Here is a 19,632-nt window from a genome sequence, read left to right on the forward strand (position 1 = left end):
TTTTCTATGGTGAACCACCCCTATTGCTGGGATAAATCCCACGTGGTCACGATGGATAATCTTTTTAATCCGCTGCCGGAGTTGGGTTGCTCATTTTTGTCGAGGACGTTTGCATCTATATCATAAAGCACATGGGTCTGAAGTTCCCTTGCTGTGTCTGGTACATTGCTGGTGTAATAGTGAAATGGTGTAACTGCCATGGAAACAGTTTGACGGTTCCACAAAAAGTAAGCATAGAGTTCCCACATGACCAGCATTTCCACTCCCTAGTGTACACCCAGAAGTGTTGAAACAAACAGATACCTGTTTGGGAATGTTTGTAGCAGAACTATCTGCAATAACCAAGATGTAGAAACAACACAAATGAACAGATAAACAAAATGTTTATGTTCTATATGTGCAATGGAATGTTATTCACTTGTTAAAGAGAATGAAGTACCGACACAGGCTTCAACATGGATAAACCTCGAAAACGTGCTAGGTGAAAGAAGCCAGATTCAAAAGATCACATGATGTATGATTCAATTTATATGAAATGTACAGAACCGGTCAATCCACAGAAACCGAAGGCAGACTGCAGGTTCCCAGGGGCTGGAGGTGGGAGGGGTTCAGAGCGACTGCTTATGGGGCGGTTGCACAACATTGTGAATGAACCAGATGCCCTGCAGTGTTCATTTTATAATGGTTAATTTCAGGTTACATGAAGCTCGCTTCAATTGAAAACCATACACGTTTTCGTTTTCTGTCTCCTCACAGGTCCGAGGAGGCAAACAAAGCCTTCTCTGCAGCTGTGCAGATGCACGATGTGCTGGTGAAAGCCTGGGCCATGTGGGGCGACTACCTGGAGAACATCTTTGTGAAGGAGCGGCAGCTGCACCTGGGCGTGTCTGCCATCACCTGCTACCTGCACGCCTGCCGGCATCAGAACGAAAGCAAATCGAGGAAATACTTAGCCAAGGTGAGACCGAGAAAAACGAGCTTTGACCAGAGGCCATCAGTCGCCTTCAGATTTGGACAGAAATTTAGCTACAGTTTACTCATCCATGCTGGGTGTGAGGCATGATTTCATGCCTTAACTCTTAATCCTCATCACTCTTCAAAGCATCTTTCACAGTTCCATTTTAAAGCTGAGAAAACTGAGGCCTGGACACTCTTAGGACCCCAGAACTTCCAAGTGGCAACGCCTCGCCTAGAGCCCGAGTCTAGCACTGCCTGTGGGAGCTCACACCGAACAGAGGGCTGAGGAGGGGATGTGGAGCTAGAACTTCCCTCCTGGATGCCCGTTAGGTTGTCATCCCTCCCCTGCAGGGCTGCTGTCAGCACAGCCACAGAGCTGGCGTGCTGGGGTGGTTGTGGGTTTCTCTCTGCACAGTGCCCCCCGGCAGCCCTGAGCTCAGGGTGGGTGTCACCCACGTGCTCACTGAAGGATGTGCACTTGACATTCGGGTTCCTCCTTTGTGTGGCTTCCTGTCTTCCCCCAAGAAGCAGACAAATAAAACCCAGAATTAATTCCAGCAGGAAACCCAAGAATAAATTGTTCCCTTTCCTATTTTGTCCATTAAAGGTTTGGATTTTTTAGAATTCCTTGATTTAACGTAAAAATTTGGAATGTACACCAGCACGTGGCAGCTAAAGCCGACTACAGATACGGCTACATGCACTGCCTCAGTGCCTGGCTCCAGGTTGCTTACACCCAGATGTAATTGTTTCAGTCATCATGGACAGCTGGCTGCCAGCCTGTGGCCTACCTGATGCCAGGGTGACGAGCATCTGAGAGTTTTAGCAAAAGTTCATTTTGTTTGGATGAGATCATTAGTGTAAGTTAACGGGTGGGCAGGCCCCAAGCATCTTCTTGTTGCTGTCTTGCGGTCGGTCACTGGTCACTGCTAGCCAGTGGATTAGATCAGCGAGTAATTGTCATTAAAACTAAATCAAAAGGCCGGGCACGGTGGCTCACGCTTGTAATCCCAGCACTTTGGGACGCCGAGGTGGGTGGATCACTTGTCAGGAGTTCAAGACCAGCCTAGCCAACATGGTGAAACCCCATCTCTACTAACAATACAAAAATTAGCCAGGCGTGGTGGCGTGCACCTGTAGTCCCAGCTACTGGGGAGGCTGAGGCAGGAGAATTGCTTGAACCCGGGAGGTGGAGGTTGCAGTGAGCCAAAATCGCACCACGGCACTCCAGTCCTGGGTGACAAAGCAAGACTGTCTCAAAAACAAAACACAAAAAGTCTAAAGAGAAAATCTATATTTAAATTTTAGGTTATATATACTGTAAGATTTACATTAAGTTTAGCAATAATGTTGGCCTCCTTATAGATATTTTTTTACGTGGCCAGTAAAGCCACTCTATACAGTGTTGTAATGTTGGGGAAAAAGTCTCTTGCTTGAGGGCTTCAGAATTGTCATTCAGCTCTAGAATTTCTCCTTCTGTCTCAGGTGCTGTGGCTTTTGAGTTTTGATGATGACAAAAACACTTTGGCAGATGCCGTCGACAAGTATTGCATTGGTGTGCCACCTATCCAGTGGCTGGCCTGGATCCCACAGCTGCTCACCTGCCTGGTTGGCTCGGAGGGAAAGCTGCTCTTGAACCTCATTAGCCAGGTGGGAAGAGCAGGGTGGCCTTGTTCACGTGCACAAAACATTGTGTCTTCATTTTGCGTTCTTTTTTTTCCCAGAAAGTAAATTTGAGTGCTCAAAGTATTAAAAATAAGTTAAAGAGATGGGAAGATATAATCATCTAGATATTACTTAATATAAAGCATAATTAAAAGTTATTAAAGAATATATCAGAGTTGAAATGAAATAGCTAATGAAGTAGTTCAGTGTTAAAATTCTAATTTCTTAAACATTTTCCCATATAAAAGGCAAGTAAAATAAACTTGTAGTAAAATGTACAATTGCCAGTCGGTACCCTGAGAATGACAGTGATCCCTGAATCTGATTGGTAGTTTTCCTCTGATTTTTTGTCATATGCTGGGAGCTCTTCGGAGCTACCCTTAAACTAAAACTTGACCGATTGTGGCTGTCACCCTTTTGACAATTGAGCTGCATCATAAGGAACTCGAGGGCAGTGGGGCAGGGCCGGGGAAGCGGACAGCCCAGGGCCCTATGGAAAGGCTCTCGTAACCATCTCTTGAGAATGATTCCAGGATGTCCCTCTCCCATGAAAAGACCCAGGCATAGAGGAAGGACCAGAAACGGCAAAGCATGGCTACAGTGAGGTTTGGGACACAGCGCCTTCGTGGTTGCTTTTGTAAAATCATGAAGCGCTGCAGGAGTCCATGAAAGTCTTCAGGAAGTTGCTGGGCCCGCGCGCTCCGCCCACCCATTCCTCTGGCTCCTTCCTGTGCGCAGCACCTGTGCTATGTGGGCCCTGAGCAATGCCCTGGTTTTCCTTGAGGAGGCAGCTGTGATTTTGAGTCCCGGCGTTCTGTGTAGCGCTAATCCTCAGGATGCAGATCCGCCTACTTGGTCTCATCACTTCTGGAACATCTCAGGTTCAAGAGCAGCTGCCTCTGCCTGTGACGGCTTAGATGTTATTCCTTTCTTCCTTTTCATGGGCACATTCTGAAAGATTCAAGTGACGTGGTACTATCCTGTCAGCCACAGAACTCCAGTTCAATAAAATGGGAGTTTCTTAACTGAAACGGACATCCTTCCATCTCCTCCCAGCTGCAGTTAGGCAGAATAAAGTTATTTGATAATGGAATTAGTTCACAATCCACAGTGAATTGTGCCTGACAGATTAGCTGGTATTTATATGTTTTTTTTATTTGCTTCAGTGAGATCTGGGGACACGTGTGTTTTGCCTTCCTCAGATTTACTGCCTGGAAGGAAAGCGTGGTTTCCCTGTCACTCATAGTTCCTGGGTGGAGTTGATGAAATGCATGTGTTGATGTGTCTTGGCTCTTTTAAAGTGAATTAAATATTTTGCCTGCTGTTGAACCTGGCCTTGTGCGTCAGGTCAGTGCTGCAGTATTTGCTTCCTTGGTCCAAAGGCAGATCAGACACCTGTTTCTGACTTGACATTGGTTATTTTCAGTACAAATTATCTTTATCCAGAGCTCAGCAGAGAGCAGCGCTGTTTATAACGTCTTGTCTCTGAGCAGGTTGGACGCGTATATCCCCAAGCGGTCTACTTTCCCATCCGGACCCTGTACCTGACCCTGAAAATAGAACAGCGGGAACGCTACAAGAGCGGTACGTCTCGGATGGGGCCGGCAGGCCAGGCCAGGAAGGGCTCGTTCCAGGGGGTGCCCCACATCCAGACAGACCACTGCAGCCACCCCCTGCCCTGCAGCTCACTCCTAGCCATGGCCAATCTCTCCTCAGTGGGCAGCACCATAGGGCAGGAAGCAAAGCCTGATCTGAGTATAGTCTCTCTTTTGCCAGGATGTAATAGGCGTTCATTTATCCAAGTGATTTGATCTGTAGGTAGAGAAAATATGTGAAATTTTCAGCTTCAGAAAATTGTGAAGTTTACCTTCCTCCTTAGTAGTAAGTGCATCCCAATACACAGCACAGATGCCAGGTGCCGTGTGTGTGTGTGTGTGTGCGTGTGTGTGTGTGTGTAAGTTATGAGGAGTATCTTCAGCTGTGAGAAGAATCAGCATTGAAGTCAGCCTTACCAGATGTTGGTGAAATTTCACTCACAGTGAAGACTTTTAATCTATATTGAATAGCCCTTGTATGCAAAGCAACAACTGATTTGATGGCTTCAGTTACCCACTAGGCACGGTGCTTTAAATAATGAGAGGACTGTTTACTGCCCCTTGTTTTCAATGCTGAGTCTCCTAAGGGCCGGGGACCGTGCGTGGTTGGTGAGAGGCGGTGGATGAGGGCTGCATGGCACATTTCAGCTCTGACCTCTGGAGAGTCGGTCTCCCTAGGTGGCTTCATGTCTTGGTCATTTGAAAATTAAGGTTTTTTAGTTTTAAGACTAAGTGTTGAGAGGTAAATTCAGAAAAATATGGTCATTAAGGGCTCTGCAGTGTATCTCACAGGGAAAAATGACCGTATTTTTCAAAAGCAGTATTTTGCAATTGGCTTGGCTTTCCAAACCAGTTTCCTATTAACTGCTTTTAGATTCTCTGAGTTTATAGTAGCAAGGAACGTGTAACATATTGTGAGATGTTTTTCCAAACTTTTATGTTTAGGATGATCAGACATAACAGAAACGTTAAAAGGAATGCTCAGGGAACCCTTGTGCGCCCTCACCTGGACTCACCAGGCGGCGTGTTGTCACATCTGCATCCTCCTAAAACACATACACAGGTTTATTTAATGGAGTGGATTGAAGCCGCATTGTAGACAACTGCGCTGTCCCTCCCCGCGTCCCTCAGCGCACCTGCGCCTAGAACCAGGGCCTTCTCCCATGCGGTCCCTGGGGAAGCGGTCTTGTGAGGATTCACACGCCGGCAGGAACCAGCGCTCCTTTGGCCCATGGGTCCTGCAGCGCTCCGAGCCCTGGCGTCTGTCGGTTTTGCGCTGACACTGGCGTTGTGTGTGTTGCTCTCAGATTCTGGACAGCAGCAGCCAAGTTCAGTGGGTAACCAGTCCCATTCTGCATCAGATCCAGGGCCCATAAGAGCAACAGCACCCATGTGGCGCTGCAGCCGAATCATGCACATGCAGCGAGAGCTCCACCCCACCCTTCTGTCTTCCCTGGAAGGCATCGTCGATCAGATGGTCTGGTTCAGAGAAAATTGGCATGAAGAGGTATTTGGCTCTGATCTTGCACATGGTGGCTCCTTGTAGAGGGGACGTGGCGTTCTGTATGCTTCTGTGGCTCTTTTCCCTTGTGCTTTAGTTGCTGGTCATTTTATATATTTGTTGTTGAACTTAACCATGGACCAGGCAAATAGCTATCTCTGCACACTAGTACAGCCTTAAAGATTCGCAGCAGAAGACATAAAAGAGGGTGGAATTGAGGAAGCTGCTTCTTGCTGTTAAAATGCTGGCCGTGCTCACGTCCCTGAGCTCAGTGACCTGAGTGCCACTGTTAACCAGGTGTGAGCAGGAGCAGTGGCATGAGTAACAGGGTTATAATTTCCATAGATGGGAAATTGTAGGGATGTGGGGTCTTTTCAGCAGTCAGACCACTTCCTTAATAACATTGGCTTAAGCTGATGACAAAATAGTCCACGCCTCACTGCCCAGATGCTTACCTGGTTGAGCCCCAAGGCCAGCTCCTTACTGCTGTGAAGTCTCGTGTGTGCACGGTGCACGCAGACACGCAGTGGGAATAGTACCGCTGCCTGAAAATGCAGGGGTTTTGTGGCTAATCGCAGACGGGTGTATGAATCCAAAAAAGTGGGGCTTTTCTGTTTTTGCTTTTTGAATGTTCAGGGCCCTTACTCCCCAAGGTCAAAAGTGCCTGCTCCCATGTGGCATGCACAGGCGTCCCGTTTCTTGCACACGCTGATTTCATGCCTGCTGTGTGTGGGTCCTGTCGGGGGGTGCAGAGATGACCCTGGGCTGGGAGAGCCACACTCAACAGGCGCTTTTGGCTGCTGGTTCTGGAGTGGAGGGCTGTGTTTGTCAGTTGTCTCTGGCTCTTTTCTACCAGGTTCTCAGGCAGCTCCAACAGGGCCTGGCGAAATGTTACTCCGTGGCGTTTGAGAAAAGTGGAGCGGTGTCCGATGCTAAAATCACCCCCCACACTCTCAATTTTGTGAAGAAGTTGGTGAGCACGTTTGGGGTGGGCCTGGAGAATGTGTCCAACGTCTCGACCATGTTCTCCAGCGCAGCCTCTGAGTCTCTGGCCCGGCGGGCGCAGGCCACTGCACAAGACCCTGTCTTTCAGAAGCTGAAAGGCCAGTTCACGACGGGTGAGTCCCCATTTTCCTTCCCTTCTGTAGGGAGAATTGGGCACGCTGATTCCCTCCGGCTTTAGTGTCGAAGCTGATTGGATCGTTGGTTTTCTGATCACTGCACGGGGCACACTGGTTACACTGTTTACAGTGCAGACTTCAGAGTGCATAGCTGAGACCACATGTTTCTCTTCCAGCGAGAGGTCAAGGTTTGGAGCAGGAGCTGCCAGGATCCAAGATGGGGTAGAAAATGCATGGTTTCAGGCCACACTGCCCTCCTGCCCTCCTGCCTTCCTGAGACCCTTCCTTCACTTGGTTTTGGTGGGAAACAGTGTAGGGTGGGGTGGTGGGAGACAGTGTTAGTGTGAGCCAGTAAGAGACAGAGTCCTGGTGAGCCTGTGGGAAATGGGGTCGGGTGAGCCAGTGGGAGATGGGGTTGGGTGAGCCAGTGGGAGATGGGGTCGGGTGAGCTGGTGGGAGACGGGGTCGGGTGAGCTGGTGGGAGACGGTGCCGGGTGAGCCTGTGGGAGATGGGGTCGGGTGAGCTGGTGGGAGACGGGGTCGGGTGAGCTGGTGGGAGACGGTGCCGGGTGAGCCTGTGGGAGATGGGGTCGGGTGAGCTGGTGGGAGACGGGGTCGGGTGAGCTGGTGGGAGACGGTGCCGGGTGAGCCTGTGGGAGATGGGGTCGGGTGAGCCAGTGGGAGACAGGGTCGGGTGAGCTGGTGGGAGACGGGGTCAGGTGAGCCGGTGGGAGATGGGGTCGGGTGAGCCGGTAGGAGACGGCACCAGGTGGGATGGTGGGAGACGGTGTTAGTGAGCCAGTAGGAGACAGCGTCTGGCAGGCCGGTGAGAGACAGGGTCCGGTGGGCCCATGGAAGACTGGGTCTGGGTGAGCCAGTGGGAGATGGCGCTGGGTGAGCCAGTAGGATTTATAGGGGCAGGGCCTGCAGTGACGAGCTAAGTGCAAGCTCACTGTGGATTCTGGGCATCGTGTAGGGAGATGTATTTTCAATGCTTGTTTGTAGTTCAGGTTAATGCGTTTTCCTAGACTCACAGCTTAACTCCTGGCTCTGCCTCTTATGTTGTGATGTGAGGCAAAGGAGTCCAATTTCCTTCAGCCCAGGTTTCTTCCTCTGTCAAATAGGGATCCTCCCCCTACAGTATCCCCCCCAACCATCTACACACCCCTGTTCCATCCTTGCACCTTGTCCCATCCATGTACCCCCGTTCCATCATACACACACATCCCATCTATGCACCCACGTCCCGTCCATGCATCCCATCCACTCACCCGTATCCTATCACCTGCATCCCATCACCCCCATGTCCCATCTACACACCCGTGTCCCATCTGCTTACCCTTGTCTCATCGTACACACCCACATCCCATTTACACACGCATGTCCCTGCGTACTCACTGTGTCCCATCTACACACCCACATCACATCTGCGCACCTGCATCCCATTGTACACACTCACGTCCACCGCTGTGCGCACAGGCATAGCTGCTTCTCGTGCTGTCTGGAACACGTTGCTTTTTTACTCCTCATTCAGCCTCCATCCCACTGACCTGCAGGCGCTCCAGCAGAGAAGCGCGTGGTGGGCTCTCTTGCCAGGCTCTCACTGAGAGCTCCTGGTCCCAGGATGTGGCTTCAGCTGCCTGAATAACTTCCCCAAGCCTTCATCTCTCGAGTGTCAGCACATGAGTGATTGTTGTGTGAAAACAAGATTTGTCTGGTACAGTTTCCCAGAGATGAAAGAAACATTGAATCATTCACATTTAAAAGCTTAATTACTGCATTTTTAAAATTGTAGAACAAGTCATTTTAATTTTCATTTCTTCAGCTTATTCTTTAAATTAACTTCAATTTTTATACAAAATGTCCTGAATGGAAGTGCATGAAACTATCTGGTTAAAACAAAATATGGGCCTTCAAACCTAAGCTCTGTCACTAGCCCAGGTAAAAAGAAGAGATGCTATTCTGTGACCTTTTTCCTCTTAATAATATGTTATATGCCAAACAGTTTAAAAATGTGAATAGTTGCCTTGGTGACAGAATAAATAGCAGCAACTCTGTTCTAATTATAAGATGATTTTAAATTTTATTTTTAAGATTAAGCATCCTCTTTGACAATCCAGAAACAATAGTCTTTGCTGACTCTTTGGACAGACACCTAAAACAGTTAAAAATGATTCCTCAATTTTCAATGACAAAGTACAAAAAAAGAGCATGTTCTTGGTGGGCACGGTGGCTCATGTCTATAATCCCAGCACTTTCAGAGGCCGAGGTGGGTGGGTCACTTGAGATCAGGAGTTCGAGACCAGCCTGAGCAACATGGCGAAACCCCATCTCTACTAAAAATACAAAAATTAGCCTGTCATGGTGGCGCACACCTGGAATCCCAGCTACTCAGGAGGCTTAGGTGGGAGGATCGCTTCAACCTGGGAGACGGAGGTTGCAGTGAGCCAAAATCGCGCCACTGCACTCCAGCCTGGGCAACAGAGTGAGACTCTGTCTCAAAAAAGAATATGTTCTCAATCTGCAGTTCAGTTTTTCTGTCCCATTTTCCAAAAAATCTAACTTTACTACCAAGCCACTCACCTAACTATAAGGAAAGACAGTTTTTCAAAAAGGCAACAAAATCCAGAAAAAGGAGTAGGTATCAGTCCAAAATTATCACCCAAAACACTGCTGTTGCAAAAAAAAAAAAGAAAAAAAAAATAGGAAGCCAAATTCCCATAGCTTGTTAGAGAAGATCTTTAAAAAGAATTCAGAAAGTTAAGAGTGGAACTACAGTGGTATAGACAGGCTCAAAATGCAGATAATTCAGGAACATTCAGCTTGGAAATATATTAGGCTTTCTCCTAGTCCAGCAGAGGAAATAAAATCATGTGTTGCTGGAATTAATATTAAAATTGTCCCCACACGCAGAAGGTAAAGAAAGAGAATGTGGAACAAACGTAGCAAAGACAAGTCACCTTAAGTCTAGGCTCTACTGCCCAGGAAAATTGAATCGAACTTAAATTCTTCCTGAGTCGGTATCACTAAATTCTAGATTTGGCCTGAAACCAGTGGACCACATACACCACTAATAAGTGTCAAGTGACCCACAGAGTTTGTGGTATTAAATTTTTTTTTAATTATTATAAGTTTCTATTCTGAAAAGCAGTAGATCGAAATGACACTGGACCATCCAGTCGGTTACAGAGTAAACAGCTCCCTCCAAAGAGGACTGACTTGGCAGAAACCTAGGCTGGAAGGAATGTGAAGTAACATGAAGTACATCAGGATCTCAGTATAATTTCCATAAGGCTTTTCTACCCACCCCAGTTGTAGGGAGAAGTACTGAGGGAGCTCCAACACAGTGTCTTTACAGGGGTGCTTCCGGGAGACAAAAGGGCTCTAAGTTTAACTCTTGACCCCTCTTCTCCTTACCTAAAGCTTGGGGAAGAAAATAAATATTTAATTTTTAACTTCTCAGACCTTTGGGCACATTATAATATTTAATATTCTGTAGTTTCATTTTCTGAACCTTTGGCTTAGAATTTTTTTCTCAACTTACATTTAAAAAAAATGTATGAATGCACCTTCACCAGATGAAAATATAAGCCATGTTCTTCCATCTCTTCTACACAGGAAGAGTGAATGAATAGTACCGTAAGTATCCTGCAAGGTTACTTTGTGTACTTGACAAAAGATTAGGGAAAACCAATCCACTTCCGTAGCTCAAACAGTAGTTAACTAGTCTTCAATCTCATCTTCCCAAATGTCTACATTCACATCCAAGCATGAAACAGCCGGTTACAACACAGTGAAGTAGGGTTGGCGAAATGTTTGTAAGGGGTTGCTAGAGAGAGAACCCATGCCAACCCAGTAGAAATAGTGCCTGCAGCCAGTACATGGCATCCACCTCACTTCTCTATGTGAATTCCACAGCATGGGCATCTCTTCGAGTTCTCTTCTAGCTACTCCTTACTTTCCATCTCTTCCAGTGCCTTCTGAATCACCCTCTTACCTTACCTCTGTTCCAGAAATCTTGTCTTGGCCTCATCTGCTTGCAGGTATTCGTTTTGTAAGTCTGTTAATTTCTCTGGGATCACCTTACATGGAGAGGCCTCATGGTAGGTCAGTCTGCACAAGGTACAGAAGGCAAAGTTGCAGCTGGAGCAGATGCCCGTGGTACAGCCAGGCCCTACAGGCCCCCACAGGTGAGGGCAGCACACCACATCTGCCACCAGCTCCAAGGTGGATGGGAGGAGAAGGCAGCCATGACGGGCAGATAACTGCTTCCACTGGCTCTTTGACCTGGCCAGGAGTGGCCACCGTAGGGCACTTTGGTTCTGAGCAGTTGAGGCATTGAACCTGGCCATCTCTGATCTGGATTTCAAAGCAGTCCTTCAGACAGGCTTTGCAGTACACAGGCCTCACTCCAAGAAGTACATGCATTCACTGCCCAGCTTCTCACAGAAACAGATGTCATACAGGAACAATCTACTATTAAAGCATTTTATCTGCTGAGCTTGATCAAAGTCCAAGATTTCCTGGATCAGACTTGACAGTGATTCCACATCCTGCACAGCTCTCTCATCCACAATTTCCTCTTGGTCTACACGAGATCCAGCAGCTCCTCCGAAATCTAGCTCTGTGATGGGAGAGGCTTGAGCTGTCCTTCTCGGCACTTCTTCCTGAAAACCCATCTTGAGCTCAGAGGGAGAGACAATATTCGGGTGCACCAGGGGCTCTTAAGAAGCTGCATCCAGGCAGACAGGATCCTGCTGCCACTGTGTGCTTCCCATAGGTTGTCTAAGTGCTTGCATAGAGCAGAGAGCTGAGTTGGTGACAGCAATTTGCCACTAAGTGTGAATGAAGGAGGATGGATAATCTGGTGGCAGTTCAGAGTTGAGCACAAGTGGAGGGAGAAAGCAAATGGTATATTCAAAGCCACTATTCTGGGGGCAGTCATCTGAATTGCCACTCACAAATATCTTGAAGTTCTGTGGCAAATCCCAATAGATCCTGATTTCTCTCTGCTTTTCCGAATTTATCTCCATCATAAATACTTGCCAGGGCCAGCAGTTTACCTCCTGAGCTTCTCAGTCTTCTGACAACATTTAATTTTATGAGGAATTGTTAATAACAATCAGAAAAAAGGATATCATTATCGCTTCTCGGCCTTTTGGCTAAGATCAAGTGTAGAAAAAAGGATATCAGCACCGCAGTCTGTATTTCAGTTTATTTATTTATTTATTTTAAGGTGGAGTTTTGCTCTGTCTCCCAGGCTGGAGTGCAGTGGCGTGATCTCGGCTCACCGCCACCTCTGCCTCGCAGGTTCAAGCGATTCTCCTGCCTCAGCCTCCCGAGTAGCTGGGACTATAGGTGCACATGCCACCACACCTGGCTAATTTTTGATTTTTAATAGAGGTGGGGTTTCACTATGTGGCCAGGCTGGTTTTGAACTCTTGACCTCAAATGATCCACCCACTTCAACCTCCCAAAGTGCTGGGATTACAGGTGTGAGCCACTGCCCGGCCATTTCAATATTTCAGTTTAGAGTGGAGTTCAGGTAGATCTCATTTATTCTCCAGGTGGTGGAGATGAGACTGCCAAAGCCAGATAACAGGCCAGGATGTGGAACTCATACTACATATACTGTGGAAATTCTGCCACGTGGGGCAAACTGGAAACCGCTACCCCAGTGAGGGAAGTCCCTCCTCCACAGTGTTTCCCTCCAGCCTGGGAAACTCCTTTTCATTCGTCCAGGCCACGCTGTGCGCACTCCAGCCTTGGGGCCAGCCCTGGTCTGGGTTCAGCATGCCACTGCTGCTGTCTCCGGCACTCGCCACCCGGCGTCACTTGGGCAACTGACCAACAAGTGGGGCAGGCCCCAGCCTAGCTCTGTGCCCCAGCGCTGGGATCAGAGGGTGCTGTGTGGGCCTGTGAGCCATGGGCCACCCTGGGGTGTCCTGAAGGGCAGGGCCCACACGTTTTCCTTCCTCATCAGCCCCCTGAAGGGTCCTGGCCAGGCAGGGCTAAGAGCACCCTGTCTCGAGTTTAGGGGACCGAATCCCACTGGGCAGTCCTGGCCCGGCCCCCTTCTCTGCCTTCCATGCCCAGAGTGTGGTCCCTACCATACCTTCCAGCCGCCCTGCAGTGCCCAACTTAGCACTTTTGTAATGGTCTTTACCACGTTCTTTCTTCAATGATGGGTTAAATCATAGAATAAGTGGTTCACGTTTGTGATATTTAAAGAATCTTCTAAAGACTCGTTGTGTCTTAGATGACACAGTTAATATTAAGTCACATAAAAGAAAATCTTTATCTCCTTAATCGGAAAGGACACTCGACAGCCATAGCCGTGACCAGGGTTGCATCGAGGTTGCATCCAGCTGAAGTGTGGCTGTGCCCTGCAGTCGCTCCAGGCAGTCTGGGGGCGCGGCTGCCCGTTCGTGATGTGTGGGTTGGGCTTGCCTTAGGTGAACCCACAGCTGAGGGAGGTGCTCTTTGAAAAGTAAAGGGCGAGCCCGGTCCTCCCCGTCTTTCACATGAAGCGCTTTCATCTCAGGCTTATCGCGAAGTGTGTGTGATGTGTGGTCTTTCACCCTTCTCTGAGAACGGAAGAGTCTGGGATGAAAGTTTTATGGAAATCATATTTTACTTAAAAGAAATGGTGGTATTCAGCATGCTTTTATCTTAAAATGTCCGCATTATTAAATCAAAAAAGTAGAGAATCAGAAATGGGATAGATCTTCTGGCTTTCGATGTAAAAAAAAAAAATAAAAATAAAAAATCACAAAACCAAAACTGGAAAAAGTCAGCATGAGGCTCCTGACGCATCTCAAAGTGCAGCGAGTCTCAGACACGCACAGCCAGAGCTCATCCACCTTCCACTCTCCTGTACACAGGGGATGCTGTTTCTGTCTCTTTCTTTGTCCGTGTTCCGTTCATGGAATGCAGTCCGATTCTCTAGCAGAGCTGCGTGTGTGGGCTACCAACCACATGTCTGTAAAGAGGTGGAAGAAAGCTCAGAAATGGCACACTCCAATTTATCCTACAGAAACGAAGACTTCCATTCATGTGGGAACTGGTACACAAATATTCAGAGCCTTTGTTACTTTATTTGTAATAGCTCAAAACTGGAAACCATGCAGATGCCCTTTCAAAAGGTATTGAATACATTAGAAACACCTCAGCAATGAGGAGTTAATTATTGATACACAGTAACGTGGGTGAACCTGCAGGAAATCATGCGGAGTGCAAAAAGCCAACTTGGATGTGTACTGCGGGAATCTTATTTGTGAAATACCACAGTGGAGACGGAGAAGGGATTCGTGCTGGCCAGGTGTTCAGGATGCAGGGGAGAGGCGGGGGTGGTTGTGAAGGGCAGCCAAGGGCATCCCGTGCTGATGGTGCAGCTCAGCAACTGATTGTGCTGGTGGCTCTGCAAGGCCACACAGGGACATGACCAGAGGTATGCGCATGCATACACACACGTGCACACACATACGTGCACACGTAACTGGTGAAGTCTGAATCAGCTCTTCAGCTCTTTGGACTGTGCCAATGTCACTTTTTGGTGTTGGCATCGCACTGGGTTGCACAGGACGCTGGTGTGGGAGGAAGAGGGTTAGGAGTACATGGGACTTCCTGTATATTTTGTTTGCATCCTGTTGTGAATCTCTAGGAATTTCAGAATAAAAGTTAAAAAGAGATCAGGCATGAGCTTGGCAGCACCTTCTTGGTCCAGCGTGGAGAGGGAACAGTGAGATGGCCTGCGTCCTTGTGGTGGCCTCTGTCTCTTGCAGCTCTGCTGGGGGATCTCACCTTGGTGCACAGCGGCCTCTCCAGCCACCTGCCTGTGTGGAGTCCTGGCACTGTGAGGAATGCAGAGGAGGGAGGTGCCACAGAGCTTAAAATAAAAGGGAAACCAGACAAGTGCTATGAAAAAAAGCACACACACACACACAAAATACATTGGCTTTCATGAAACTGATGACATTTGTGGACAGCCAAGTTCAGACGTGGGCAGGAATAGGCCACTCGTATAGCTGGGTGTTATCACGCGTGGGCAGGGATGGTTGGGCCACTCGAATAGCTGGGTGTTATGCCAGGTGCCTCATGTGCACTGCCTCGTTTAATTTCATCCTTACGGGGCAGGTGTTAAGTTATTCCCATTCCTGTATGACGGGTTAGAAAAGTGAGGCCCTGAGAGGTTCAGCAGCGTGCTCCAAGCTCTAAGCTGGCATGTCTCCCGCCACGACTCAGCCAGCGTTCCATTTTGGCTCAGGATGCCGGCCCTGGGGACGGTGCCTCCTCATGGCTCCCCCAGGGCCCCCACTTTGCTTCAGAAGCGGCTGGGTTCATCCTGACCTCCAGTCGCCCTGGTGAGTTAGGGTGACAAGGCTCCCTCCAGCACTGGCGCTCGTCTGGGAGGAAGTCGAGGCGTTTTACAGAAAGACATTTTAATATGAGTGACCTGAGAAATATATTAACCAGGGATTTTTGAATTGCTTCAGTGAAAAATGTTTTTGGCTTTTGCCATTTTGGTATCCTGCATTAGTTCCTTCTCATGGCTCATTTAGAATCTGTGTCCTGGGTGGTCACTTCTGTTGCCTTAGGCTCATTTTGATTACAATATCAGCTTTGACACGAGACCTTAGGGCTCCGTGTGACACTTGTGCTCAGAGGCGGGGTTGCCGTTGGATGCTGGTCTTCAGGCCCTGGTGACACGGGCTCCTGGTTGTTGGGATTCACAGGCCGCCCTCAGGCTCCTGTGTCTCCCAGGGCCCCAGCCTCACACACTGAGGTAGACATTGCCTCAACGGCATTGTTCCCGGAAGGGCCTGTGGGGTTGGGGATGGGGTTTCAGGCTGATGGTTCCTGTCTTCCTCTTCCTCTCCATGCAGTGGGAGGTCCCTGATGGGGCTTCTCTTGTTCTGTCATCCTCTTGGGGAGCAAGGGACATAAAATGTTTTGCTCCACACCATGTATAAAACATGTAATTCGGCCGGGTGTAGTGGTTCGTGCTTGTAATCCCAGCACTTTGGGAGGCTGAGGTGGGCGGATCATCTGAGGTCGGGAGTTCAAGACCAGCCTGGCCAACATGGTGAAACCCTGTCTCTACTAAAAATACAAAAAAAAAAAAAAAATTGGCCAAGCCTGGTGGCGGGTGCCTGTAATCCCAGCTACTTGGGAGGCTGAGGCAGGAGAATCACTGAAACCCAGGAGGCGGAGTTTACAGTGAGCCGAGATCGCACCACTGCACTCCAGCAAGGGCGACAAGAGTGAAACTTCATCTCAAAACAAAACGTGTAATTCGTAGCTGGTAGGGGCTTGAGCATTTTTTTTGCAGTGAATTAGAACTGGCTCAGATGACTAAAAACATTTTAAATCATGTTTTATTTTTAAGATTTTGATTTCAGCGTTCCAGGATCCATGAAGCTTCATAATCTTATTTCTAAGTTGAAAAAGTGGATCAAAATCTTGGAGGCCAAGACCAAGCAACTCCCCAAATTCTTCCTCATAGAGGAAAAGTGCCGGTTCTTGAGCAATTTCTCGGCACAGACAGCTGAAGTGGAGATTCCCGGGGAGTTTCTGATGCCAAAGCCGACGCATTATTACATCAAGATTGCGCGGTGAGTGGGCCAGCCTGGGGGGTGGAACTAACCCACGGCGTCCATGGACATGGAGCCCCATGGGAGCTCCAGGGTGGAATGGGAGAACGTAAGATGATTCTGGAATTTAAGTGGTCAGGCACTTTACAAGTTCTGCCCGCACTGGCCGGTTAGCTGTCCTGAGTGCAGTCTGGTTTTGCATTCAGCAGACCTTCTTCTGAGTCACCATAGAACTTGACAAAACAGTGTGTGTCCCCCTCTTTTGTAAATCCTCGAAGCACAGTATTCGGGCAGAATCAGACAGTTGTAGCATTTCCTAGAGCGTGCTGCATCTCATTTGAAATGCAGAAAGGGCTTTGAAGAGGTTTCTCTTAACAAAAAGTGTGTTTCGCCTTTATTTCTGAACCAGACACAGCTCTGCTTTTCCATACGTCCAGAGTTTAGCTGCCCTTTCCTCCAAATCTGGCTCCTGTCCTGGCCAGCTGTCCCTCCTCCTTCACTTCTGTCCAGGGCTGCTGAATTGAAAATATTGTGACTCATTTCCACCGCATCAGGGTGAGGCAGGGTACAAATAAATTGATAAACGACCACTGGCCTACACAGTCCGTTTTCCCGTGACAGTTCGGACATTCCTAGCTTCTCAAGACAAGGACTGGTAGCACAGATGCAGGGCATGTCCTCATGGCTTCTCGCTCTGGCAGGTTCATGCCCCGGGTAGAGATTGTACAGAAGCACAACACCGCAGCCCGGCGGCTGTACATCCGGGGACACAACGGCAAGATCTACCCCTACCTCGTCATGAACGACGCCTGCCTCACGGAGTCACGGCGAGAGGAGCGTGTGTTGCAGCTGCTGCGTCTGCTGAACCCTTGTTTGGAGAAGAGAAAGGAGACCACCAAGAGGCACTTGTTTTTCACAGGTAGGGATGAGAGCCGCACCTCGCAGGGTGCACAGGCAGCTTCACAGGTAGGGATGAGAGCCACACCTCGCAGGGTGCACAGGCAGCTTCACGGGTAGGGATGAGAGCCACACCTCGTGGGGTGCACAGGCAGCTCACGTTAGCCTTTGAGGGTCCAGCTGCGTCAGCAGAGAATGTTCTAGTCTGTGCTGACCAGGGAAGGCCTCAAGAAGAGGAACAGCTCCGGGCCTTCAGGCTTCTCACTGAGAGATGAGAGCTGTGTCCACCTTTCCTCTAAGGCGAGCTTGTCCAACCTGCGGGCTCCATGTGGCCCAGGATGCCTTTGAATGTGGTTCGACACAAATTCGTCAACTTTCTTAGAACATTATGAGATTTCTTTTGCTTTTTTTGGTCTTTTTTAGCTCATCACCTGTCGCTAGTGTCAGTGTATTTTATGTGTGGCCCGAGACAATTCTTCCAGTGTGGCCCAGGGAAGCCAAAAGATTGGACACCCCTCTTCTAAGGCCTTTTGCACTCTATGGAGTGGGCCGTTGGGAAAGCCGGCGCCTGCCAGTGCGTGCTGCCGGTTTTGCTTCTCCTCCCGGGAACCCAGGCTCCCGGGAGGAGAAGCGAAACCGGCCCAGCCGAGCCTGGGCGCCAGCGGGGCAGCAGCATGCATCAGGTTTCCAGCGCGCCTCGAGCTGCTTCACACACTGCACTCTGGGCCCTCCCTGAGTTTCCTTCCTGGGTGAAACGCAGGACTCGGGAAAGTCTAGCTGCCCTGTTAAGGCCACAGAAATTGCCAGGGGGACACAAATAGCTGATAAGAAGCAACCTCTGAGTGAAATCTTCATCACTGAGTTATCATGAGTGGCCCGATTGTACGGGCACGTAGATGAGATGCTTATAATGTTATCCAGAGAAGAGAGCCACTTTGATGACTTTTTAGCATGTAATCCCTGAAGTCGGGAGCCCGCTGCAATGTATGTTATCTAGTCCTTTATGGAACTTTCTTTTGCCACCTAAGCTGTGATCAGCCCCTTTTGACCTGAAATCTCTGACCCTTAAGTTTTTTATATCTCAAAATAAGATTTTTTAAAAAGCCTAAAGAAAGCTCAGAATGCATCACAGAAAGCTGTGTGTGTTTTAACATGTATATAACATGACCTGTAGTGTTGATTCCAGCTGTGGGTTATTGATTTCTCTACTTCCAAACGCTTGGTCAGCATGGAATGGCGGTCCTGATGTGTGTCCTGGAGTCATTTGGGGATTTCTTTATGGGTAGACGCCAGGACAGCAAGCCATCAGCTGTGGCTTAACTGACGTTAGACAGAATCAGCCACTTGGTTCACAGAAGTCAGAATCATCTGTGTGCACTTCACGTGCCCCTGACTCCACGTCAGGGGTTACAGTGGCTGGGACACAGCTGCCACTGGGACCCTCATCAGGCAGGCTTAATCTGCCATCTTCTGGAAGTCTTTCAGCTCCCTCCAACTTTATTGCAACAAGATATCTGAATATTCCCTGAACCTAGTATCTTCATAAAGTATTATCCATTTAATCCACAAACAACCCTGTAGTACCCGGTAGGTACTATTCCACTTTTGGAACAGAAACTGCACACAAGTCCAGTGCTGCTCCCCAAGGTGACGTCACTGGGGAGGCAGGCTCTGGAGTGGTCGCCCAGCGCTCCTGCCGCCTCTAGCTGACTCAGACCACAGTGGTTTCGGTGCAGGTTAGCATCCTGTCGGGCAGGTCGTAGATTAACTGCATCTCCAATACCGAATGGTGATTGGGAGCAGAGCGCTGGTCACCATGTGTGGACAGGGATTTACACATTAATGGGGCTGGACGATCAGGTTGCTGGTTGCTTTCCTTATGTGGACAGAACACAGAAGATGACCTGAGGGATGATTTTCCTCCTTCTCCAAAGAAGGGACACAGCCGTCCTAGGTGCTGAAAGACAAGTTTGCATCATTAGACAGCAGCTCTCTCAGAGCAGGAAGGCCGGACTCTTCCCATAGACTCTGATTAAGGAAAGCCTTTAAGAGCGAACATTTGGCAGAGTCTGTTTATTCTTTTTTTTTTTTTTTTTTTTTTTTTTTGAGACAGAGTCTCACTCTGTCACTCAGGCTGGAATGCAGTGGCGCAATCTCAGTTCACTACCACCTCCACCTCCTTGGTTCAAGCAATTCTCCTGCCTCAGACTCCCGAGTAGCTGGGACTACAGGTGCGCACCACCACGCCCGGCTAATTTTTGTATTTTTAGTAGAGATGGGGTTTTGCCATGCTGGCCAGGCTG

The 19,632-nt window shown here is 48.7% G+C and overlaps 1 protein-coding gene, 1 non-coding gene and 1 pseudogene across 15 annotated transcripts in view; 2 read left to right on the top strand and 1 right to left on the bottom strand.

Annotated features, from left to right (window-relative positions):
• TRRAP (transformation/transcription domain associated protein) overlaps positions 1–19,632 on the top strand; it is a 135,185-nt gene that overhangs the window by 109,944 nt on the left and 5,609 nt on the right. For 5 of the 14 annotated variants that reach the window (XM_063646109.1, XM_063646110.1, XM_063646108.1 and 2 more), the window contains 8 exons: positions 757–958; positions 2,443–2,607; positions 4,116–4,206; positions 5,525–5,724; positions 6,575–6,836; positions 10,883–11,029; positions 16,228–16,453; positions 17,134–17,351. In XM_063646109.1, coding sequence (XP_063502179.1) covers positions 757–958; positions 2,443–2,607; positions 4,116–4,206; positions 5,525–5,724; positions 6,575–6,836; positions 10,883–11,029; positions 16,228–16,453; positions 17,134–17,351 — 1,511 coding nt within the window. The remainder of the gene's footprint in view (positions 1–756; positions 959–2,442; positions 2,608–4,115; positions 4,207–5,524; positions 5,725–6,574; positions 6,837–10,882; positions 11,030–16,227; positions 16,454–17,133; positions 17,352–19,632) is intronic. The other 9 variants (XM_055292396.2, XM_063646114.1, XM_055292397.2 and 6 more) reach the window with 3 other exon arrangements.
• LOC129489582 (E3 ubiquitin-protein ligase RNF14-like) lies at positions 10,563–11,932 on the bottom strand (annotated as a pseudogene).
• Positions 11,982–12,165, top strand: LOC129490952 (U2 spliceosomal RNA). The gene has a single exon (XR_008660408.1). It is a non-coding gene; the product is annotated as a U2 spliceosomal RNA (small nuclear RNA).

Source organism: Symphalangus syndactylus, chromosome 9 (genome assembly GCF_028878055.3).
Source record: "Symphalangus syndactylus isolate Jambi chromosome 9, NHGRI_mSymSyn1-v2.1_pri, whole genome shotgun sequence".
In the NCBI taxonomy this organism is placed as follows: Eukaryota; Metazoa; Chordata; class Mammalia; order Primates; family Hylobatidae; genus Symphalangus; species Symphalangus syndactylus.